Source organism: Panthera uncia, assembly GCF_023721935.1.
Source record: "Panthera uncia isolate 11264 chromosome A1 unlocalized genomic scaffold, Puncia_PCG_1.0 HiC_scaffold_16, whole genome shotgun sequence".
Lineage (NCBI taxonomy): Eukaryota > Metazoa > Chordata > Mammalia > Carnivora > Felidae > Panthera > Panthera uncia.
The window spans coordinates 23,640,918-23,661,417 of NW_026057576.1; the positions used below are offsets into that span (position 1 = coordinate 23,640,918).

The 20,500-nt window shown below is 41.7% G+C and overlaps 1 protein-coding gene across 1 annotated transcript in view; it reads left to right on the forward strand.

Annotated features, from left to right (window-relative positions):
- Nucleotides 1-20,500, forward strand: part of LCP1 (lymphocyte cytosolic protein 1) — a 52,315-nt gene that overhangs the window by 24,272 nt on the left and 7,543 nt on the right. The window contains exons 6-14 of the mRNA XM_049646965.1: nucleotides 1,540-1,621; nucleotides 3,517-3,682; nucleotides 5,500-5,642; nucleotides 7,870-7,965; nucleotides 9,533-9,728; nucleotides 11,788-11,866; nucleotides 12,750-12,864; nucleotides 13,767-13,900; nucleotides 20,189-20,312. Coding sequence (XP_049502922.1) covers nucleotides 1,540-1,621; nucleotides 3,517-3,682; nucleotides 5,500-5,642; nucleotides 7,870-7,965; nucleotides 9,533-9,728; nucleotides 11,788-11,866; nucleotides 12,750-12,864; nucleotides 13,767-13,900; nucleotides 20,189-20,312 — 1,135 coding nt within the window. The remainder of the gene's footprint in view (nucleotides 1-1,539; nucleotides 1,622-3,516; nucleotides 3,683-5,499; nucleotides 5,643-7,869; nucleotides 7,966-9,532; nucleotides 9,729-11,787; nucleotides 11,867-12,749; nucleotides 12,865-13,766; nucleotides 13,901-20,188; nucleotides 20,313-20,500) is intronic.

Sequence of the window (20,500 nt, forward strand, 5' to 3'; positions counted from 1 at the left end):
CACATCCTGCTCATAACTGTAACTGTGGCTTTGCCTTTTATTCTCCTTTTTAAGAATGCCTTTCCATGGGGGTGCCTTGGTGGCTCAGTTGGTTAAGCATCTGACTCTTGGTTTTGGCTTAGGTCACGATCTCATGGTTCGTGAGATCAAGCCCCACGTCGGGCTCTGTGCTGACAGTGCAGAGGCGGCTTGGGATTCTGTCTGTCTCTCCCTGTCTCTCTCTGTCCCTTCGCTGTTCACACACACTCTACCTCAAAATAAACATATTCTAAAAAAAAAAAAAAAAAAAAAAGAATGCCCTTCCCATCGTCTCCTCCTATGGAAATCCATTTACCATGATAGTTTTTGGTCTATTCCAATCCTCCGGTGGTCTCTCCCTTCACTGGATTCTTAAAGCGCATATTCGTGGTACTTTGGGAGCCATCATAATGTTCTTCTTTTGGACTATTGGGTAACTTTTCATATCGATATATTTTGTCTCTATAATTGGACCATAAGCTTTTCAAGAGCAAGGTTACCTTATACTTTCTGAGCCACCCCTCCCTCCTACCATTTCCCAAGGCTTCTAGTTCACCAACAGCTTCAGATTTTTCAAATAATAATTTAGGGGTTGGTTTTGCCTGAATCGCAGTAAAGTATCTTTTATTTAAATATATGGAAACAAACACACACACACACACACACACATGACAAAGTTACGGAAATACATCTTTAAAGGCCACCCCAAAAAAAGGCAGTTGCATAAAAATTGTTAGGAAAAAATGTTAATGCTGATTTCTCATTAGACACAAATAGCCAGGGTCAAGTTTACAAGTCTTTGAATTTGTTGTTGTTCCTTTGGATTTGGTTTTTCAACTTCCTTTCTTTAAATAAAGTGGAGGTGACCTAAGGAAATGTATTTTTTATGCTCCACTGAAGTTGTTAAATGAATGCTAAATGAGTCAAATCAGTTTTTCATAAATAATAACTGCTCACTGCAGATGTCTGATCAATATATTAGACACTTCCCTGGGTGAAATTTCTCCAGCATTGATACAACAGTGGGTGTAACAGGTACAGCAGAGTATAAAACATTTTATCATCCACTTAGTTAAAAGTATAGAGTTCCACCAAGTGTCAGATAGAAATTTCGACATTACATGAGCTCAGAAGTGTATAGATGGTCATTTATATAGTGGGGACAATTTTCACAGCTGAGAAAGCAAAGCACTGCTGGTGAATTTGCCTTGGCTTTCTACCCAGAATTTCCTAATATGCTAAAGAAACCAGGATGATTTCGCAGCTTGTTAGGTACATGAATAAAGCGGGGTCCTTATTGCCTGCCTCAGTATATTAGTATGATTTCAGGAACATTAACCTTTCCCATAGATAGTGTGAATCTAGTCAAAATCGCATAACTGATTTGATATCGAAACACTGGGTCACACGAATTATATCGTGGTCTTACGTGCTTCTGGTATTGCTAGAATTCAAATTCAGTATTACTGGACTCTGTCATTCGGAAGCCAGCTTTCTTTAATTTAATTGTTTCTTTCTCAGTAAAATGATCAACCTCTCAGTGCCAGACACAATTGATGAAAGAACAATCAACAAAAAGAAACTCACCCCCTTCACCATTCAGGTAGGTCTTCTCTCCGTTACCGAACTATAGGATTGTGTTTGGGATGCGTGAGCCCCGGAACTGCAGAGTCAGCCTTTTCCGGGGGCTTGGCCGTTATTCCAGAACTCAGGTTTGCGGCTGGTGATTTGTCATGACTAGCGGGACAGAGAAAGACGTTTTGTTTTTGTCTTTCATTAACAGAGCGGGGGGGCCGGGGAGGGGGACCATTGGTGGGACATTAGCAGTAGTGGCCGGGCGTCGTTTGTTTTGGCAATTATGAATACAATTCACATTGGCTAAAGTTTCAACTCAGACTTTCCCTAGCAGTTTATCTTTGAGCTGATGCCAAACATGCAGCATTTTAGCTGAAAAGATAAGCCTTTCTAAGAATTGAAGGGCTGAGAGACGGGAAATGCTCTGGCAGCCTCCCGGTGGTATTGGCCACGGCCACTGGTGTGATAAATATAACCTGGTTTTATGCCTTCAATTTGTGAATTAACTGGAACGGTAACCAGTGGTTAAGTAAGCCGTATTTCTATGTTCTGTCCCAGCGTTTTAACATTATTGTGATTCTCTCGTTCTGGAACCGTGTCTCACTACTTAAATCATGAACAATATATTATGCCGTTTGGCGTAAGCAACGCCGTGTACTTTTAACATGCGAGGGGTAACCAAAGTGAGAACGATGATTAACCATATATGAACGTGCTTACTGTTAAATTTAACCTTGAGGTTAAATTTTAATCTTGGCCATAAATAGAAACGGTGTTTTTATTCATCATTTGAGCTCTCCACCAAGGCAAAACCCCACTTTATTCCCCCCCCCCCAATAGTTCCAAGTCACCGGTAGCCTGTGTTTCGTTTTTAGTTTGTCATAAAAACGACTTCTGTACATCCCTACCTCAAAATCTTCTCCTTTGCGGACCCAAGAAGAGGATATAGATTCTAGGCTGAAAATGTCATTGATTCAATTCCAACCGTGTTTGAGATACATCACGTTGTGTTGTTGCTAGTTCTAAGAACGGGTGGTCTAGGGGCGCCTGGGTGGCTCAGTCGGTTAAGCGGCCGACTTCGGCTCAGGTCATGATCTCGCGGTCCGTGAGTTCGAGCCCCGCGTCGGGCTCTGTGCTGACAGCTCGGAGCCTAGAGCCTGTTTCGGATTCTGTGTCTCCCTCTCTCTGACCCTCCCCTGTTCATGTTCTGTCTCTCTCTGTCTCAAAAATAAATATACGTTAAAAAAAAAATTAAAAAAAAAAAAAGAACGGGTGGTCTATATATGTATGTGTGCATGTGTGTGTGAGTGTGTGTAGGTGTATGTGTACTTAAGATATTAAGATTATGTGTATGTGTATGTGTACTTAAGATTAAATTAAGATATTAGATATTACGGATACTCAGTAAATTGTCTTAGTGAACACCACTGTCTCTTTCCCAGGAATTTGATTTGTATCTTTTTCATTCCCTTAATACCCAATCTGAAAGTCAAAAAGCTGTTTTGTTACTCTCTTTTATGACCTTGATTTACATCAACACTTGTGCTATTAATGATAGCCAGTGACAAGACAATGACCACCCTCAAAGGTACCCCTCTCTGTCTGGCCCAGTGGGGATGTTGAGTAGGTAGGCTCCATCACAGGGCAAAATAGAAAAATGGAACACTCTTTAATTTCCTCCGGCCCAGGGTGGGCCTTCAACTCAGGGAGCCGGTTTGATTGAACAGACACCGCTTATAAGCCCAGTGCCTGGGTTTCTCTGAAAGATTTCCTCTTTCAGGTGTTACTGCTTTTTTTCGATGTTAAAGTCTAGTGAAGACCAGGCCTCTAGACCTGTGAACTTTCCAGAAGCAAAACATTGTTGTCGACCGTTTTGCCATCTGCAAAGTCAAAACTGAAATTTGTACAACTTTCCTCCCTCAGGAGAATCTGAACCTGGCTCTGAATTCTGCCTCAGCCATTGGATGCCACGTGGTTAACATCGGGGCTGAGGACTTGAAGGAGGGGAAGCCTTACCTGGTCCTGGGACTTCTGTGGCAGGTCATCAAGATTGGGTTGTTTGCGGACATCGAACTCAGCAGAAATGAAGGTATGAACTAAGCCACAGATGTTATTAATGGCGTGGCTTTTTATTAATGGATGCGCGGAGGGCTGTAGGAGGAAGATGTCAGGAATACTCAAGCCCAGAATCCCCAGTTTTTGAAAACTATGGTTATATTGAATCTGTTGCATTAATGTAACAGTTTCTGTCCACACTGACCAGGCTTTTTAAAAGGACAGAGCAAAAGCTTTTTAAGACCACAGGCTAATAATAATGCTTGTTTAGAACCTAGAGCTCAGTCTGGCTGTCTGGGATCCAACCTCAAGAGTTTTTCTGGGTTCACTTTGCCTTTAGAATACTTTGTAACAAAATAGACGACTTCTTTTAACTTGTGTTTTATGAAGCAGTTCTCATTCATATACTGCAGTGACAGCACCAGATGAGGAGAAACGTGGTCTTATTTCTTAACCAAGACTGTGGAGGATTGCATTGAGGGTTTCAGAGTTCTCAGCTAAATATTGTAGCTGTCAGTCTTAGCCTGTCTGCTTCGGCACCCTCTCTCATTTAAACAATCACAGCCCCGTTGTTTAGACAGAAGTAGCAGATTGTGATAAGAATAAACTGAGGGTTGATGGGGGGTGGGAGGGAGGGGAAAGTGGGTGATGGGCATTGAGGACGGCACCTGTTGGGATGAGCACTGGGTGTTGTATGGAAACCAATTTGACGATAAATTTCACATTAACATAAAATAAAATAAAAGGATAGGGAAGTATAATCCTCCCAGAAGTAAAGGAGATCCCAAAATTGAATAAAAAAAAAAAGAATCATACAAAAAACAGGGTTACCTTTTAGTTTTCTGGTACAGATCCCAAGAATATGAAATCTGTAGCCAGATTCTAATCTTTAGTTATATATACTTTCTAATTTCTATCTCCAAATCATAATAACCCCTGAAGAATCCTGGGTTGCTATTTTTAAACCAATATATTCAGCATGATATAGAGTAGAAAAAGCAAATAGGAAACTTAGAACCCACGAGAAAGAATATTGATTTGTAAATTATGACCTCAACTGCATTTAGACCTTCTAGCCGAGCAAAACCCATTTATTCAGCAGGGAAAAATAGAGGAAAGAGTTGATTACACTTTTTGAGATGCTAATAATGATTCGAGCGAGCATTTGAAATACAAAACACCTATGGGAATAGCGAGAGGACAGTTGTCATTATTATAAACATTTTTTTAATGTTTACTTATTTTTGACACACACACACACACACACACACACACACACACACACACAGCATCAGCAGGGGAGGGGCAGAGAGAGAGGGAGACACAGAATCCGAAGCAGGCTCCAGGCTCCGAGCTGTCAGCACAGAGCCCCACACGGGGTTCGAACTCACGAACCGCAAGATCGTGACCTGAGCCGAAGTCGGACGCTTAACCGACTGAGCCACCCAGGCGCCCCACAATTGTCATTATTATGAAATTGATCTCTTCAAAGCAAAACTGTTGGCATATTGTGAAACGTGGTCCGATGGAGCCAGAGGAGCGTTCTGAGCTGGTGGTCTTGGTTATTTCTGCGTCCCTGCCCTGGTGCTCCTAGGCACAGCTTCGAGATTCACTGGCGACTTGCCTTTCCCACCTGAAAAATGAGGACAATAGATAAGCTCTCAATACCTTACATTTCTTTTCAGGGAATGATCATAAAGCGTTTATTCCGTGGGACAGGCTTATCAATACCTTTACCCCAGAGAAATAACATTGCCACGTTGGCTTTCCGGAAGAGCCCAGTGAAAGTTGTAACTGCCCCCCTCAGCTATCCCCTGGATTTATCTTTCTTCGGCTTTTGTCCTTCTTCAGCTCTGATTGCTCTTTTGAGAGAAGGGGAGAGTCTGGAAGACCTGATGAAACTCTCCCCTGAGGAGCTCCTGCTGAGGTGGGCTAATTACCACCTGGAAAACGCAGGCTGCAACAAAATCAGCAACTTCAGTACAGACATCAAGGTAGGAGGCGTGTGCAGGGAAGGGGGATTGGGCGTTAGTGGAGAAAAGGCAAAGACTCGAGGCTACCTTCTGTCACTTCAGAAGCGCTAGGGTTAGTGAGAGGGTGGCTGGTGCTCGATCCTGTCCAGGGTCCTTGTGCCGCTCTCCCTTGGGGCCCCACGCAGATCTGTCCAAGGTCCTAGTGACTTGGATGCCGCAGCCTCCAAGGGAGATGGGCCTGTCCGGAGCCAGAATGTCAGCAAGTGGAGGGAGGAAAGGGCAAGAGGTAAGGCGGCTTTTCAAGGAGGAGGGTACGTGTAGGACTGTGATGCCTTTCTCATGTTACCAGTGGGAGCATCAGATGAGAAGCCTTTCAAAAAAAAAATGAGGATTACTCTTCGAATTACGCGAAGAATACCAAACACAGTATCTCGTGCACGCTAGGTACCGTCCTACCTGCTTTATACATGCATTGGCTCATGTGATCCTCACAATAAACCTTTGAGATAAAAATTACTATTTTCTCATTTGACAGATAAGGAGACTGAGGTTAAAGAGAATTTAGGTACATGGTTCAAGTTCGCATAGCTGGGGAACGAGATCAGGATTCAGATCTGGCAGTCATGGGGACTCCATGGCCCCCATCTTTGACCATCGGACTTACCGCCTCTCTAAAACAACTCGCGGATTTCTTGAAAGGTTTTCATTTGCAGAAACCAGAGTGGTTTTTAGAAGCTAATGATCCTGGAAACCATCTGCAATGAGAATTCACCCCAGGGCATGTAGAAGGGCGGGCAGTCCCACAACAGAGATCCAAAGGGGGGAAAGGCTGAGGGAAGCATGCACTGTTTCAAAACTTGGTGAAAAGTTCCACGTCAAGGTGAAGGACAGGTGTTGACATTGAAGACGGATGTGCTGAGGTAGAAAGAGCTTAAGGAGATGTCAGGAAGATCATAAGGCACTCCCTAGTAGTAAACGGTGTGAGATGCTAGGGTGCAGCATGAGAAAAACATTTCGGTCTCCGCCTTCTCAAAAGCTAAAGAAATTTTCTCCCAAGAGCTGGAGGAAAGGTCACATGCTCACCAAAAGTCAACCCAGGTTTATATTTCTTTAAGTGACAGCTTCCCCCTGCTGTGGACTCAGTGGCTGCCAGGCCTGGTGCCAGTTAGACTGAAGCTTCTAGATGGGAAGTCCCGGATTCTTTAGGACCTAAGCTAATCATGCAAAATTAATTTTTCTAACTCTACAATTTTCACTAGTTATTAATAGTCTAGCTACCACCAACCAAAGAGGGGTTTAACTGGAGCCGGACAGCAGCATTATCTTCCTTTCGTCCCAACAGTTAAGCTCTGCACCTGTTTCAGCCAGAATTTTCAAGCTTTTCATCCCAAAATTAGGCTGCTTTATCTGAGCCATAAATGTATCTGATTTCCCATCACTAAAAACTGCATTTTGTAGAATAATAACCATTGGAACTAGCAAGCTGAGCATATACAAAGGTTGTGCCTGTGATCAAAGAACAGCTGTATCCCGTCCAAGGTCAGTGCTGTGACGTATGTCAGAGCATCTGGCAACTTTGGGGGGTTTCAATCATACGAAGTCAGCACAGGTGGGGAGAACACCCGCCCCCGAGTGAGTGAGAAAGGTTTATTAGTATATCCAATCTGCTAAAAATTTAGCCGTCTTTTTCAACTTCGTGGTAAACGTTAAATGCACTTGTCGTGGTAATATCTCCTTTTATGTAAAGATTGTTTGTGAATGCTTCAACCTTCTGTCTCTGAAATCTTTCTTTTTCTTTTGCTGATTGTCCATTTAAATGTATTTTTAAACTCTGCTTTAAACTTCTGCTTCCTTTTCCTGTCACTTTTTTTTTTAAATTAAACCTTAGCTGACTGACTTCTACAGCAATATAAAGGTATATATATTTTTCTGTATACAATTTAATACATATACATAAAGTATTTTTCTCCCCTAAGAACAACAGAGTGGCATTTGCCTCTTTGGATTGCCTTGTGTGTATGTCGTATATTTGTTACACTCCTTTTACAAAGAAAGTCCAATATGGTATGTAAACAGACAAATCGAAAATTCAAATTAGTGAATGTTTCCAGCTTTGTTAATTAAGTTGCATTCTCGAATGACAGTCCAATAAGAAAATAGAATATGTTTGCTTTGGGGAAATTATTGTCGTGCTAAGTATGTAATTAGCTGCGCTGTTTTGAAATTATAATTTCTTAATTTCTCACAGGACTCAAAAGCTTATTACCACCTGCTTGAACAGGTGGCTCCGAAAGGAGATGAAGAAGGTATTCCCGCTGTTGTTATTGACATGTCAGGACTCAGGGTAAGGCCGTGTCCAAAGTTGCATTTAGAGGACATGATATTGTTGTTGGGAGCTCTGTCGCCCCGCATGACGTTGACTCCGGGGCTCCGCGAGTGGATATCTCTGCATAAAGCCCTGCTAAGGCCGTTAACAACAGTTAATGGTTTGGGATAACAATTGTGGGAAATGGAATCTGAAAATGGACGTTAAGGAAAGAAAGAAACTAATACCAATCCAATGCCACACACTTCTGTATGTGTCTCGTCATTGAATAGCACTCAACAACACCAAGAGGGATCATTAGGTTCATTTTTAGGTACCTGAGTATTATTTCTAGAAACCAGGGGGATATTTAGGCAGATAAATAAACTATCACTTTGTCATTGAAAAAACCGAGTCTGAGAAGGATTAATTAATATGTCCGACATCATATATATGACAGATTATTGGAAGTTATCGGACCCAAGGCTGGGGTCCTTTTCCTCTGGTAATAATAAGGACAGACTACATCAGTGGGGATAATAGGAGAAAAGGGCTGGGTAGGATTGTACGAGTTCTTAGAAGTGTCTGGTTTGAGGATTCTTAAAAACAGTCAACACAGACTTTAGTTTTTCCACCACTTTGGTATTGACCTTGAGAGTTTACCTTATCCATGTTTGTGCCTCATTTGATATCATTAGAGTTAAGTCCAATCAGTTAACGTTAAAGTTAACTCATTTCTGAATGAGGAGCTCGTGAAATGTATCATGTACAGTGTCATCTAGTAAAGCATTATATTAAATCAATCTAAGTTCTGTTTTCTGAAAACTGGTGGTTTCATAGACTCTTAAGAATGTTAAGAATGGTGGACTGCATTTCAATGGAACTTTACCTTCTAGTAAGCGTCTACTTAACAAAGGACTGAAGATCCTCTAGAACTATTTGAATAGACTTTTAATATATCAAATCCTCAATGAAGTTTACAAAAGCCAAACTGCTCTTATGTCCTTCTCAATGACACTATATAGCTTGCCTATCAGTGACACTATGTCGCTCACCTATCAATGATAACTATGTGGCTCACCTAACTGAGCACATTTTATTTTGTTCGAGTTGCAAGTATACCAACTCAGTTTGGGAAAGGTGGTTACACTAAGCAGAAGTTCTTAGTGACAGGTATAAATGTCTTCGATGAACTGAGAATAGGAGTATAATTTTTGATGATCCCATGAACACTGCTGGTAGACACAATCTCACGGACTCTGTGCAAGCAAATAATAAAAGGAAGCTTAATCACAGAAAATAATTAAGATCAACTTAAATGATAAGATAGTAGACTCTCTTTAAAGACAGGACAACCAAGCATTCATCTGAAGTGGTTCTGTATAGAGATGAGAGATTCAGTTACTCAATTTCTGAGATTCATTTTACTTGTAACTTGCTGATTTCAGTTTAGGCAAACGTAAGTAATAATATGCTGTGGTTAAGTGTCTATCTGAGGTTAAGCCCTGAGGGTTTCAGTATGGTTCCCGTTACTGTTTCATGTTCCCTGCCTACTTTGTGCATGGAGGGTCTTGACCCAGCCTTGACATGACTTTTGTCGTTACAGGAGAAGGATGACATCCAGAGAGCAGAATGCATGCTGCAGCAGGCAGAGAGACTGGGCTGCCGGCAGTTTGTCACAGCCACAGACGTTGTTCGAGGGAACCCCAAGTTGAACTTGGCTTTCATCGCCAACCTCTTTAACAGATACCCTGCCCTGCACAAACCAGAGAACCAGGACATCGACTGGGGGGCCCTTGAAGGTAACTGGAAACCTGTCACTTACAGGTTCAGAAAGGCATTCACAATTCTGATTCAAGGGCAGTTTGAAATTACCTGCTAAGCAGATGGGAACCCCTCACACGTTGGGGAAGGTCATCAATTCTCTGGTATATAACAAAGAGAATAAATAGATTAACCAAGTCAATTACAACCTAGCAGAAATAATCAAGTACCATTATGTCACATTCATTATACATAGGCTTCATCCATTACCAGAATTAAATGTTTTACGGAAGACAGTGCATTTAATTATAGGATGAAATAAATTCTGAGTTCCAAAAACCTAATTTATGTACTTAATGGACTGAGTGTTAATTCCTGGAGGCAAGAGGTTGCAGTCACTCTTCATCTGAAAATATTTAACTTAATGCTAAGAGGTGTTTAGTGAGGTTTTTGTTTTTGTTTTCTTACTTCGATTTGGATTGGGGGGGGGTGGAGAAGAGTAAAGTTTTGAGGCAGCATCTCTGATGGTTGGAATTTGGGGGTTAGTGCCCTAAGATTGAACATGTAACTATAGTCTGGTTCTTTTTTCCATCATGAATTAGTTTCAATATTGAGACCAAAATAAAAAAATCAAGACAAAATTGATATTAAATGAATATCACCAAAGAAAGGAAATCCAGATTTGAAGTATTGATTGTTTTTGTTTTTTGGTTTTTGTTTTTCTCTGCGATGCTTTACCCGAGCTGGATGTGCAAAATCAATCTGTATTCCAACAGTGGTGCATTTGAATCATTTGATAAATTGTGGTCAGGGGTCCAGGCATTTTGTTGACTACCAAGTACATATATCAAGGCCTCTAATCAGCCACTTCCAGCTGCCTCTAGAACATCCCCATTTGGTCCCTCCGCCATCGCTTGAAATTCAGCATGCGCCAAACAGAATTGATCATTCCCCCAGCCCCCCACCCGCTCCCAGCATCGCCTTTCTGCCCTCCGGCCAGCCCACCCACTCTCCTTTAGAAACTCCATTTTCACTAATCATACCACTTTTTGTCTCCCCAAAACCCTGCTTTGATATTTTCCTCTTCTTCACCTCTAAATCTACTGAATTAGTAAATACTAATAGTTCTTCCTGCAGAATGGCTTGTAGATTGTTTTCCCTTACTGCTTTCTGGGCTCTTATTAAATCATACACCACCCAGTTCAATAGGTCTTAAGGGCCTGGTCCTCTGTTTATCAAGCACTTGAACGTGCCCATGTGCCAATGGCACACCCCGTCCCCTCTGCGTATTTAATTTAAATGCACGTTGCCTTTCAGTAATTTCGCACACTGCTGTCAGGCACATCACAACACCACCTTCATTATATCTCTGCCCTGCTCAAGAATTTATTACAGTAATAATAATAATAAAAAAGAACCCATAATGACTGGCATTGTTTAATATATCAACCAACATCTGGTAGCTGGCATTCAGAGATCCCCGATTCTGGTTCCAGCCACTAGGCAGCCTTATCTCCACGGAGAACACAGATCCCTGAAAAATGAGTTCCTAATGGTTTTGATGCAGACCTTGCCTGCCACTCCTCTTTGTGTTCCTGTCAACCCCGCCTCCTCTCCCCACCCCTGACTCGTCCCTCAAATCCTCTTTGCTGTCCGGATTCTACTGGTCCTGTAAGTGAAGCTCAGATTCCACTCCCTCCAAACTTAGCCCACGCTGTTCTCTCTCCTTTCCGAGCTCAAGGGGCAAGTATGTTTGCCTCCCATGTTAGCCGTCTAGCTTGCGTGATCGCACTTTGAGGCCTGAAAGCCTTGTTGACCTTGAAAGAATGTTAGCCTCTTAAGTGGCGGCTCTGAACCGCTTCCCCACACAGGAGCTCGTGCACCACTAATGGATGGTACAGACACACACTCATGGAATTGGAAGAGAGAAAAAAATTAACCGCGTAACAAGTGTCACCCAAATCTATTAAGGTTTATTGAGTAAATTGTCTTCATTCTTCATTTCGTTTTTCGGATAGCCTCTTGAGTTAAACTTTGATCATAAAAAAGGCCTCTCTTCTTAGGGGCCTGAAAGATAACGGGTCTTCATTAATTTAGGTGAGACAAGAGAAGAGCGGACATTTAGGAACTGGATGAATTCCTTGGGCGTTAACCCTCGAGTCAACCATTTGTACAGGTAAGGATATGTAGGGACTCATCCTGTTTGTTTGTTTTTTTAAACATACAGATCTTTTTTTTTTTTAAGTTTATTTATTTTGAGAGAAAGTGAGAACAAGAGGAAGAGGGGCAGAGAGAGAGTGAGTGAGAGAGAGAGAGAGAGAGAGAGAGAGAGAGGATTCCAAAGCAGGCTCCACGCTGCCAGCGCAGAGCCTGACACGGGGCCAGAACCCGTGAACCGTGAGATCACGACCTGAGCCAAAACCAGGAGTTGGACGCTTAACCGACTGAGCCGCCCAGGCGCCCCGTGGAGGGACTCATCTTTAATGTGAGACACCGAGACCTTGGAAGATCCCTGGGGTCTCAGATATCTCTGTGCCATGCAGTTGTCTTTCCCAAATGTGTGCATCTTGGTGAGAAGGGGGATGGTCCCAAATGGAGCCGCAGGTGTTGAACCTTCAGCCGAGAAACTTCCATCTACCATCTTTGCTGTGTGTTCCCTAGAAAATCATGAGCCGGCAACCGGACAGATTTACTACATATTGTAAGCCTGCGCTCCGCTCAGAAGCAGGCGAAACAAACAAACAAAAAAGTTAAGTTCACGGTGATGAAGTTAATGGCGTCTCCCATGCCATTTGTTGAAGCCGCATTTCTTTTCCTGGAGGCAGCGTGTTCCGGCTTACGGGAGCATAGGTAGTCACACCTGGGAGAGACCTTGAGGAAGTTTCTTCAGTTCCTCTGAGTCAGAGTTTCTTCACCTCTAAAGATGGAGCTGCTAATACCAATTTTGCCAGGTTGTCGCAGATGTCCCTTGTGCTGATGTATGAAGAAGTGCCCGCCCACTGCGGGCCCTTACTAAAGGGTGGCGATCTGAGGATCCTTTTCTGTTTGTTTTTGTTCAGCGACTTATCAGATGCCCTGGTCATCTTCCAGCTCTATGAAAAGATTAAAGTCCCTGTTGATTGGAACAGAGTAAACAAACCACCATACCCCAAACTGGGAGGCAACATGAAGAAGGTAAACAGTGACTCTTGCGATGTTCCAACAGGCAGGTGAAGCCATAAGCCTGCAGGAGCACCCTGTGAATACTTGATTAGGGGGCCAAACTTAGATAAGTAATGTTTATCCAGGGATTAAATTATAGTACAGCAATCAGAAGCCTGAATAGTTTCATTACAGTGAGCCCATTATTTCAGTTGATTACTTATTTATAATTCCACGTCGGATGTCTTTAAACATGATGATGTATAAATTCTAATTAAGATAATTAGAGCGAGCAGGACTACAGGGTTGCTCTTCCACCAGCAGGATCCTTATTCTTATTTTCTAAAGAATTAGAGCTTTCTACGGGCAGTTTGACTTGTACAAAGAGTTTGTCTCATGTCAGCACAGCGGGGACACGTTGTTTCGTAAAAGCGGAAGTGGGGTTGGCACAAATATTTCTCACCATTTCTTGTCCCTTTGGCTCTTAACGATCCAAGCGTAGCCATGGGAATACCTGTCCCACGTGTCAGCCCGTTACGTGCACGTAAAATGGAGGATCCGGATTTTCTGTGTCCGCCTCCACAAATTCAGTTGCTTTAGGAATATTATGGACAGGTAACTGAGCGTGGCCCTCTGTTTCTGTAGTGTGATACAGCCATGACAGTATTCATAATAATGAATTCATTTTGGTTGTGCACTTGGAGTACACCAGAAATATTTTTTTTTTGGTGGAAGTGAGGGGTTCTAGTTAAGAAAAGATGGAAAATTCTTTGACTAATTAGAATCCCAGAATCGCAGAACCAGGCAAGTCTTGAGAGATCGTTCAGGGTGACAATATTTATTTCATTTTGTGTCTTTATTTTTATTATCTCATCTGGTATGTCTCCTCATAAAGATGGTGGCATTAGAATGTGTTCCTTCTTGCTCATTAACAGCTTGAGAATTGTAACTATGCAGTGGAGCTGGGGAAGAATCAAGCTAAGTTTTCCCTGGTTGGCATCGGTGGACAAGATCTCAATGAAGGAAATCGTACTCTAACATTAGCCTTGATATGGCAGTTAATGAGAAGGTAATGTAACTCGGGAAGTGGCTTTTTATTGAGGGTATTATCAACCTGGAAAAATACTAGCAAATTTTCAAGAATGTGACACAAACCAGCAAAACTACATTTTAAGCTAAGCTTAAAACCAAAGTTGTGTTTTATTATTTTCCTGTCATTTTTTTTTTCCTGTCAAGTCTTTAAATTTTCTTTCAGGTACTTTGGAACTCTGTTATTAGATTTCTAAATATTTTAGATGGCTTGTCCTTTTAATGAACCACTCCTTTCTCATCATGGCATGACCTTCTTTATTCCTGGTAATATTCTTTTCTTTGAAATCTACTTTTTCTGATGTTAATATAACTACTCCAGCTTTTTCTTGATTAATTTTAACATGACATATCTTTTTCCAATCTTATTTTTAGATTTGTATAAATAACAAATTATCTTTTAAAGAGGCTTTCAAAATAAGGGGAAAAGGTGCTATACTTACTTAGACATTTGCCATTCCTGGTGCTTTTCTTTTCGTGGTGCAGATCGAGATTTTCATCTGATATCATTTGCTTTCTATCTGAAATATTTCTAGCAGTGTGAAATCCTCCACTGGTGAGGATGCATTTCAGCTTCCACATGCCTAAAAAGTCTTTATTTCATTTTCATGTTTGAAAGATATTTTCTCTGAGTATGGAATTCTAGGTTGGTAGTTTTTTCTTCCAGTACTTTAAAGATACTGTTCTTTGTCTTCTGGCTTGCATTGTTTCTGCTGATAAATCTGCTGTCATTCTTAACTTCATTCCTTTGTACATAATGTCTTTTTTCTCTGGCATATTTTCAGATTTTCTCTTTATCACTGGTTTCAAGCAAATTGATGATGATGGGATTTGGTGTTTCTCATGCTTGAGGTTTGTTGAACTTCTTGAAACTGGGGGCTTATAGTTTTCATCAACTGTGGGAAATTTTGGTTTTTATTTCCTCAGGTATGTTTCCTGTACCACCCAGCACAGTTTGTTTTTGAGGGACACATATTTGTCCAAATCCACACATATTTGGTCATTTGAAGTTGTCCCAGGGTTCATTGATACTTTATTCATTTTTCCCCTGTTTCATTTTTCCTCGCTACGTTTCATTTGGGATCATTTCTATTGCTTTGTCTTCAAATTCACTGAGCTCTTTCTTCTGCAGTGTCTAATCTTACATTGGTTCCATCCAGTGTGTATAGTTTTTCTTTTTTATCTCAGACATTATAGTTTTCATGTATAAAAATTTGAGGAGGGTCTTTTAGGCATCTCCCGTATCTCTTTCCTCTACCTTCTTGAACATATAGAGCATAATTATAGTAACTGTTGTTTCTGAGTCTGTTTCTATTAATTTTTATCTTCATTATAGGTCATATTTTACTGCTTCTTTGCATGCCTACTAATTTTTTATTGTATGTGAGGCCTTGTGAATTTCACCTTGCTATGGGCTGGATACATCCGTATGCCTTTAAATATTCTTAAATTTTGTCCTGGGATGCAGTTAAGTTACTTAAACACAGTTTGATCCTTTGCAGGCTAACTTAAAAGTTCAATTAGTCTTGAGCTAATTTTGTCTCTCAATACTGAGATAATCTCCTCTGAGTACTGAACTTCAGGTTCCATGTATCATGAGGTTTTAACACTCCAACTGGTGGGAACCAAATTATCTACAGTGCTGTGTGAGTTCCAAGAATCATTCTGCCCCTTCATTTCTGACAGCTCTGGTCCCAGTCTCTGGTAGTTTTCTCACACACATGTGCTGAGTTAACTCACTTTACCCAGCTAAAGACCTGTGGCAAACCCTCTGAAAATGTCTGGAGCTTTCTTTCTAGATGAATCTGTCCTTTCCAGGCAGCTCTCCCCTCTCTGGTATTCTGCCCCACAAATTCCAGGCACCTTGGCTTCCTTGAGGTTTCAGTCCTGTCCTCTCAACTCAGAGGGACTACTGTGCTCTGTTTGGGTTCTCTCTCCCTGCGTTGCAGCCTGGAAACTCTTCGTGTAATACACTGGGAAACTCTTCGTGTAATACACTGGGATAATCTTAGGTCTCACCAGATTTGCTTTCCTTATTTCAGGGGCAGACTGTTTTGTGCTTCCTGTTATCCATCGTCTGAGCAACATTGTTTCATACGTTTTTCATTGTGTTTGGGTGTTTAAGGCAAAAAAGGAAATCTGGTCCCCGTTACCAGCCCATGGCCAGAAGCAGAATTTCCTGTTAGTTCTTCACAGGACAATTTTCGATACCTTTTAGAGTTTAATATAAACTGAATTAATGTGAGAGCCATGTGGCAATGTTATTTGAAGAAGGTAGAATATGATATGTAAGTAGAAAATAAATTATCAGAAAAGTCAACAATTTTTGGTACAAAATCATGAGCCTGGGAAGAATTTAAGAGAGCAAATCTGTAAATATAAAATAGTTTACTTTTAAAATGCTTCACACTTTCCCCCTATACTGATAGCCTTGACCAGGCAGAAATCTTACAACCCTTAATTAGAACCTATGTTACTGTGGCTTAATTCATTTTCTACCTGGAAGGAAGTTCCAGAGGCCACATGTCACATTACATTATGTCTAACAAGTGAATGACAAAGATAAGGCATGTAGCATCTCTAGGCACTCCAGCTTTATTCCCCAGCCACCGTCTATGGATCCTGATACTCATAATGGCCCCATAAGTATGTCCGTGTGTCCAGGCGATGCCGTATAGTCAGAAATGATCATAATGGAGTTCGCTACCCGATTCACGCGTGCTTTACCTGGTGTAGTGCTCAACTACCCATCTCTAACCCGAGGACTCCTTGAAATTTAAAGGCAGATGTTACAAGGCCCTTCTGGCCCAGAAGACTTCAGAACTAAAGAAACTTCAGCTCCATCTTTGATTTTGCTGCATGCATTTAGAACGTCACTGGAAGTGCCCAAGGGCTGCCCTAACCAGCATATTTTCAGAAACACGCGTGACCTATTTTCGATGGTCTTTCGCGTGTGTTTTTAATTTGTAATAGACTGGTTTCAGCTGCTGATTGCTTTATTTTTTTAATGTTTTATTTGTTTTTGAGAGAGAGAGAGACCGAGTGAGCAGGGGAGGGGCAGAAAGAGAGGGAGACAGAATCCCAAGCAGGCTCCATGCTGTCAGCGCCGAGCTTGACGTGGGGTCTGAACTCACGAACCATGAGATCATGACCTGAGCCAAAGGTGGACGCTTAACCAACTGAGCCACCCAGGTGCCCTGATTGCTTTAAAAAACAAAACGAGTCTTTTTAGTTACAATGGTTAAGTTGACTTTTGGGTTTGAATATGAAAATAATCTTTGATATTTTCTGTTTTAATGATAAAAAAAAAAAAAAACTCAGGCCATTGTGAGTTTTATGAGACCTGAAAATCACTTTGTAATAGCATCTTTGTTCTGTACATCTTATAGAAATGTGGCCCGATGCCGTACTTTATGGCTGGTGTACATGTGCTAAAATCTAGACTGCAGCTGCTGTCCCACCTGGTTAATAAGTCACATTTCTCCTGAGCCTTTACTACAGCATGGTGCATATAAGAAAGTGGACAGACAAATGCATTTCTGTTGAAGGCGATGAAATGACCGATAATTATGTAAATGCTACCAGAAGGGATTTTTTTTTTTCCTCTGTGTGCTACACATTCACAGATCTGTTAAATTTAGAGCTACTTCTAGCCGGAATTTATTTCATCGGATTGCACAGATGTGCTAATTTGGTCATTTATCTGGCCAATAAATGGCATGTCATTTCCCCCCCCCCCCCAAGAACAAATGAGAGATAGATATGTGCTTAAACCTCCCTTTCCCCTTCAGTAGCCTGGGAATTGTTCTCAGATTAGAAAGCTGGCAAATAGTGTGTGTATAAATTTGGAGACAAAAGCTAGATAGGAGTAAGCTGCCGGCAGACGGCAATGACAATTAGACTCCAGCAAATGACCAAAGAGGCAGGCCAATGAGGAATTCACCCCAAATCAAACAGGCCGTGGGTAGTGAATTTGGGTTAGGTCCTTGCGAAACAGAACACCAGGGCTTGTCCCTCTGGGTCAGACGTTAAATAAATCAAGCAAGCATCGGAAGGCAGGAAAGCAAGCCAGTAATCTTCGCAGACCCTCCAGCGCTGCACATGCCCACCTCATCAATCCTCTTTTGTTGAATCAGGCAGTGGCTGAAGCCAGAGCTCACGACACCCTTTCGCCGTGACAGAGGGCTTTTCAGCACCGCACAGTTTTCAAACACCAGTGATACCGGGATCCTGTCTAGAAGTTCCAGTTCAACATCAAACATGTTTGATGGCGTGGAGGAAGATAATCAGTCTTCCTACCAAGGAAAATCCTAGGCAGACATGGGCCAGATTGATTTTTGTTTCAAATTTTGAATCTACAGTTAGTATTCTGTGGACTGTCCAGAATTGAGACTCTGCCCTAATTCTATCCTTTCTTTTTACCATTTTTACTTCCAGGTGGGTATATGATTCCATTTAAACCGCTACACCTTCCTTGAGGTGGGGGAAAGGCAGTTTTGTACTTGGCAGAACTCTGGGCCACCCCGAGGGGTCATACTCAGACCCCTGACTGCAGTCAGCCGCCCTCCACGATTTTCTGCACGTCCCTAAGTTTCCTTGTTCCTTGGTGGCTGGCTATTTGTGTTTGCACAGGTAGACTTTTGTGTAGAGGTGAGCCTGTGTGTACCACTTCCTTCCCTAGCTTCTGTCCACTTAAGGGTGTTGGCAGGGAGGCACCACTTCCTCTGCCTTTCACAATCCTTCCAGCCGACCTAAGAACCAAATTAACGTGAGACTGCTTAATAGGAGAAAGTCAAATTTAATTTTGTAGGAACAGGAATCCACACAGACATGGAAATTCCAAAGATGGTCAGGCAAAATGAGGTATATACATCCTTCTGAAATAAAGAGACGGGGTTAGGGGTCTGGGACTTCGGAGGGAAGAAACGCAATTTGCGGGAAGGTGAAAAAAAGTAAATGTTTGGGAAACAAATGTTTGGTGGGCCACTCAGAAACAATGGACATGGAGAACTTTGATCAAAAAGAACTTTCTAGTTTCCTCCCAATCTACTGCACCTAGTTCATAGTGTAATGCAATCAATTATCTCTGATGCTGGCCCTCTTCCTGGAGCAGGTCCTCTATCTAAATTTTTTAAGGCACTCCTAGAGGGAGGTAAAGAGCTTTTCCTGAATCTGTTGGGTTTTGATGGCTTTTTAACTCAAAATAATCTGTATGCCCTTGGTCTCTACACTGTCAACAAAGCAGTATGGGCCTCCTGACAAAGGGAAGTGAGAACACATCCCTGAGATGAGTGGAAACTCCAGCAGATGAGCTCAGTTCGCCCCATGAGGCTGCATATAGACATGACCCGATGAAGCATGAGTTCATCTGCCTTCTCTTACCACGTTCACCCGGCAGAAATTCCTAAATGTTACAGTAAATGCTCGTAAGTCAATACCCCTGCTCACTCTCAGGGAACACGAAGCCACTTATGCCAAATACCATTATCTTCATGAACTGATCAAAAACTAGGGCCTTGTTCTAAGAGAGGATCATTTTGAAAAGCTACCTGAGACTTACCCCATTTGTATCCTTTACTTCCTTAGCATTTGATCCTATCTCTGGGCCCAGACTAAGCATTTCTCATCTTGACTTTCTCCTTGCTTTCTGTGGGAGGAAGTCATTTTATTTATTGCACCTATCAGTCCAGTCTCTCATTTACTAGAGCTTGAAGCATCTTTTTAATCCCCCCCACACACACCCAAAACCCAATTCTCGTAATAGTGTATGTGAAAGGTGATTCTTACGCTCAGACTAGAGATTCACTTTAGTCCGTGTATTCCTAGTATTTCTCTTTTTATGATAGAAGAAGGAGACTCTTTTATATTTTTTCCCTTATTATGTTGGCCCTTGGGGTTTTTTTAACATTGAATTGTTTGTCAATTTTTAGGGTTCCTTTATGAAGACTGTCACTGTTTTGAATCCTTTGCTCTGTTTTCCTTTCCTTCTCTTCTCTTGTGCTTTCTCTTCCTACCCAGAGCAATGACTGTGCTTAGAAGGATGTATTTGTTCTGCATTTCACTATAATAACGATAAAGCTACGTTTTAAATTTTCCTAAAAGGAACAAATGTTGTTATTTTTTTTTTCCCCACAAGCCTAACGGTATCTAGGCTACGTGCCGCGGCATTTCTAGAAAGAAAAGAACATTTCTACCCTGGCTATTTTCGGTGTCATTGAATTCCTTAGCAACTTTTCTCCAGAAATCATTCTTGATTTTTTTTTTTCAGGTACACCCTGAATATTCTTGAAGAAATTGGAGGCGGGCAGAAGGTCAATGATGACATTATTGTCAACTGGGTGAATGAAACATTGAAGGAAGCGGAGAAAAGTTCATCCATCTCCAGTTTCAAGGTAAAAATCTTAGTCTACCGCTCACAGCCACCTGAGCTCTATGCTAATCTTTATTGTTTTCACTCCATTTTAAAGTGACCTTCAGTGTGAGGTATCTGAGTCTCCCTCTCCAATTTTGATTTTGCTTGAATGGCCCATTATTGTTTTGACGGTCACAGGCCGTTTCATTGACAAATTTCTTGTCACTT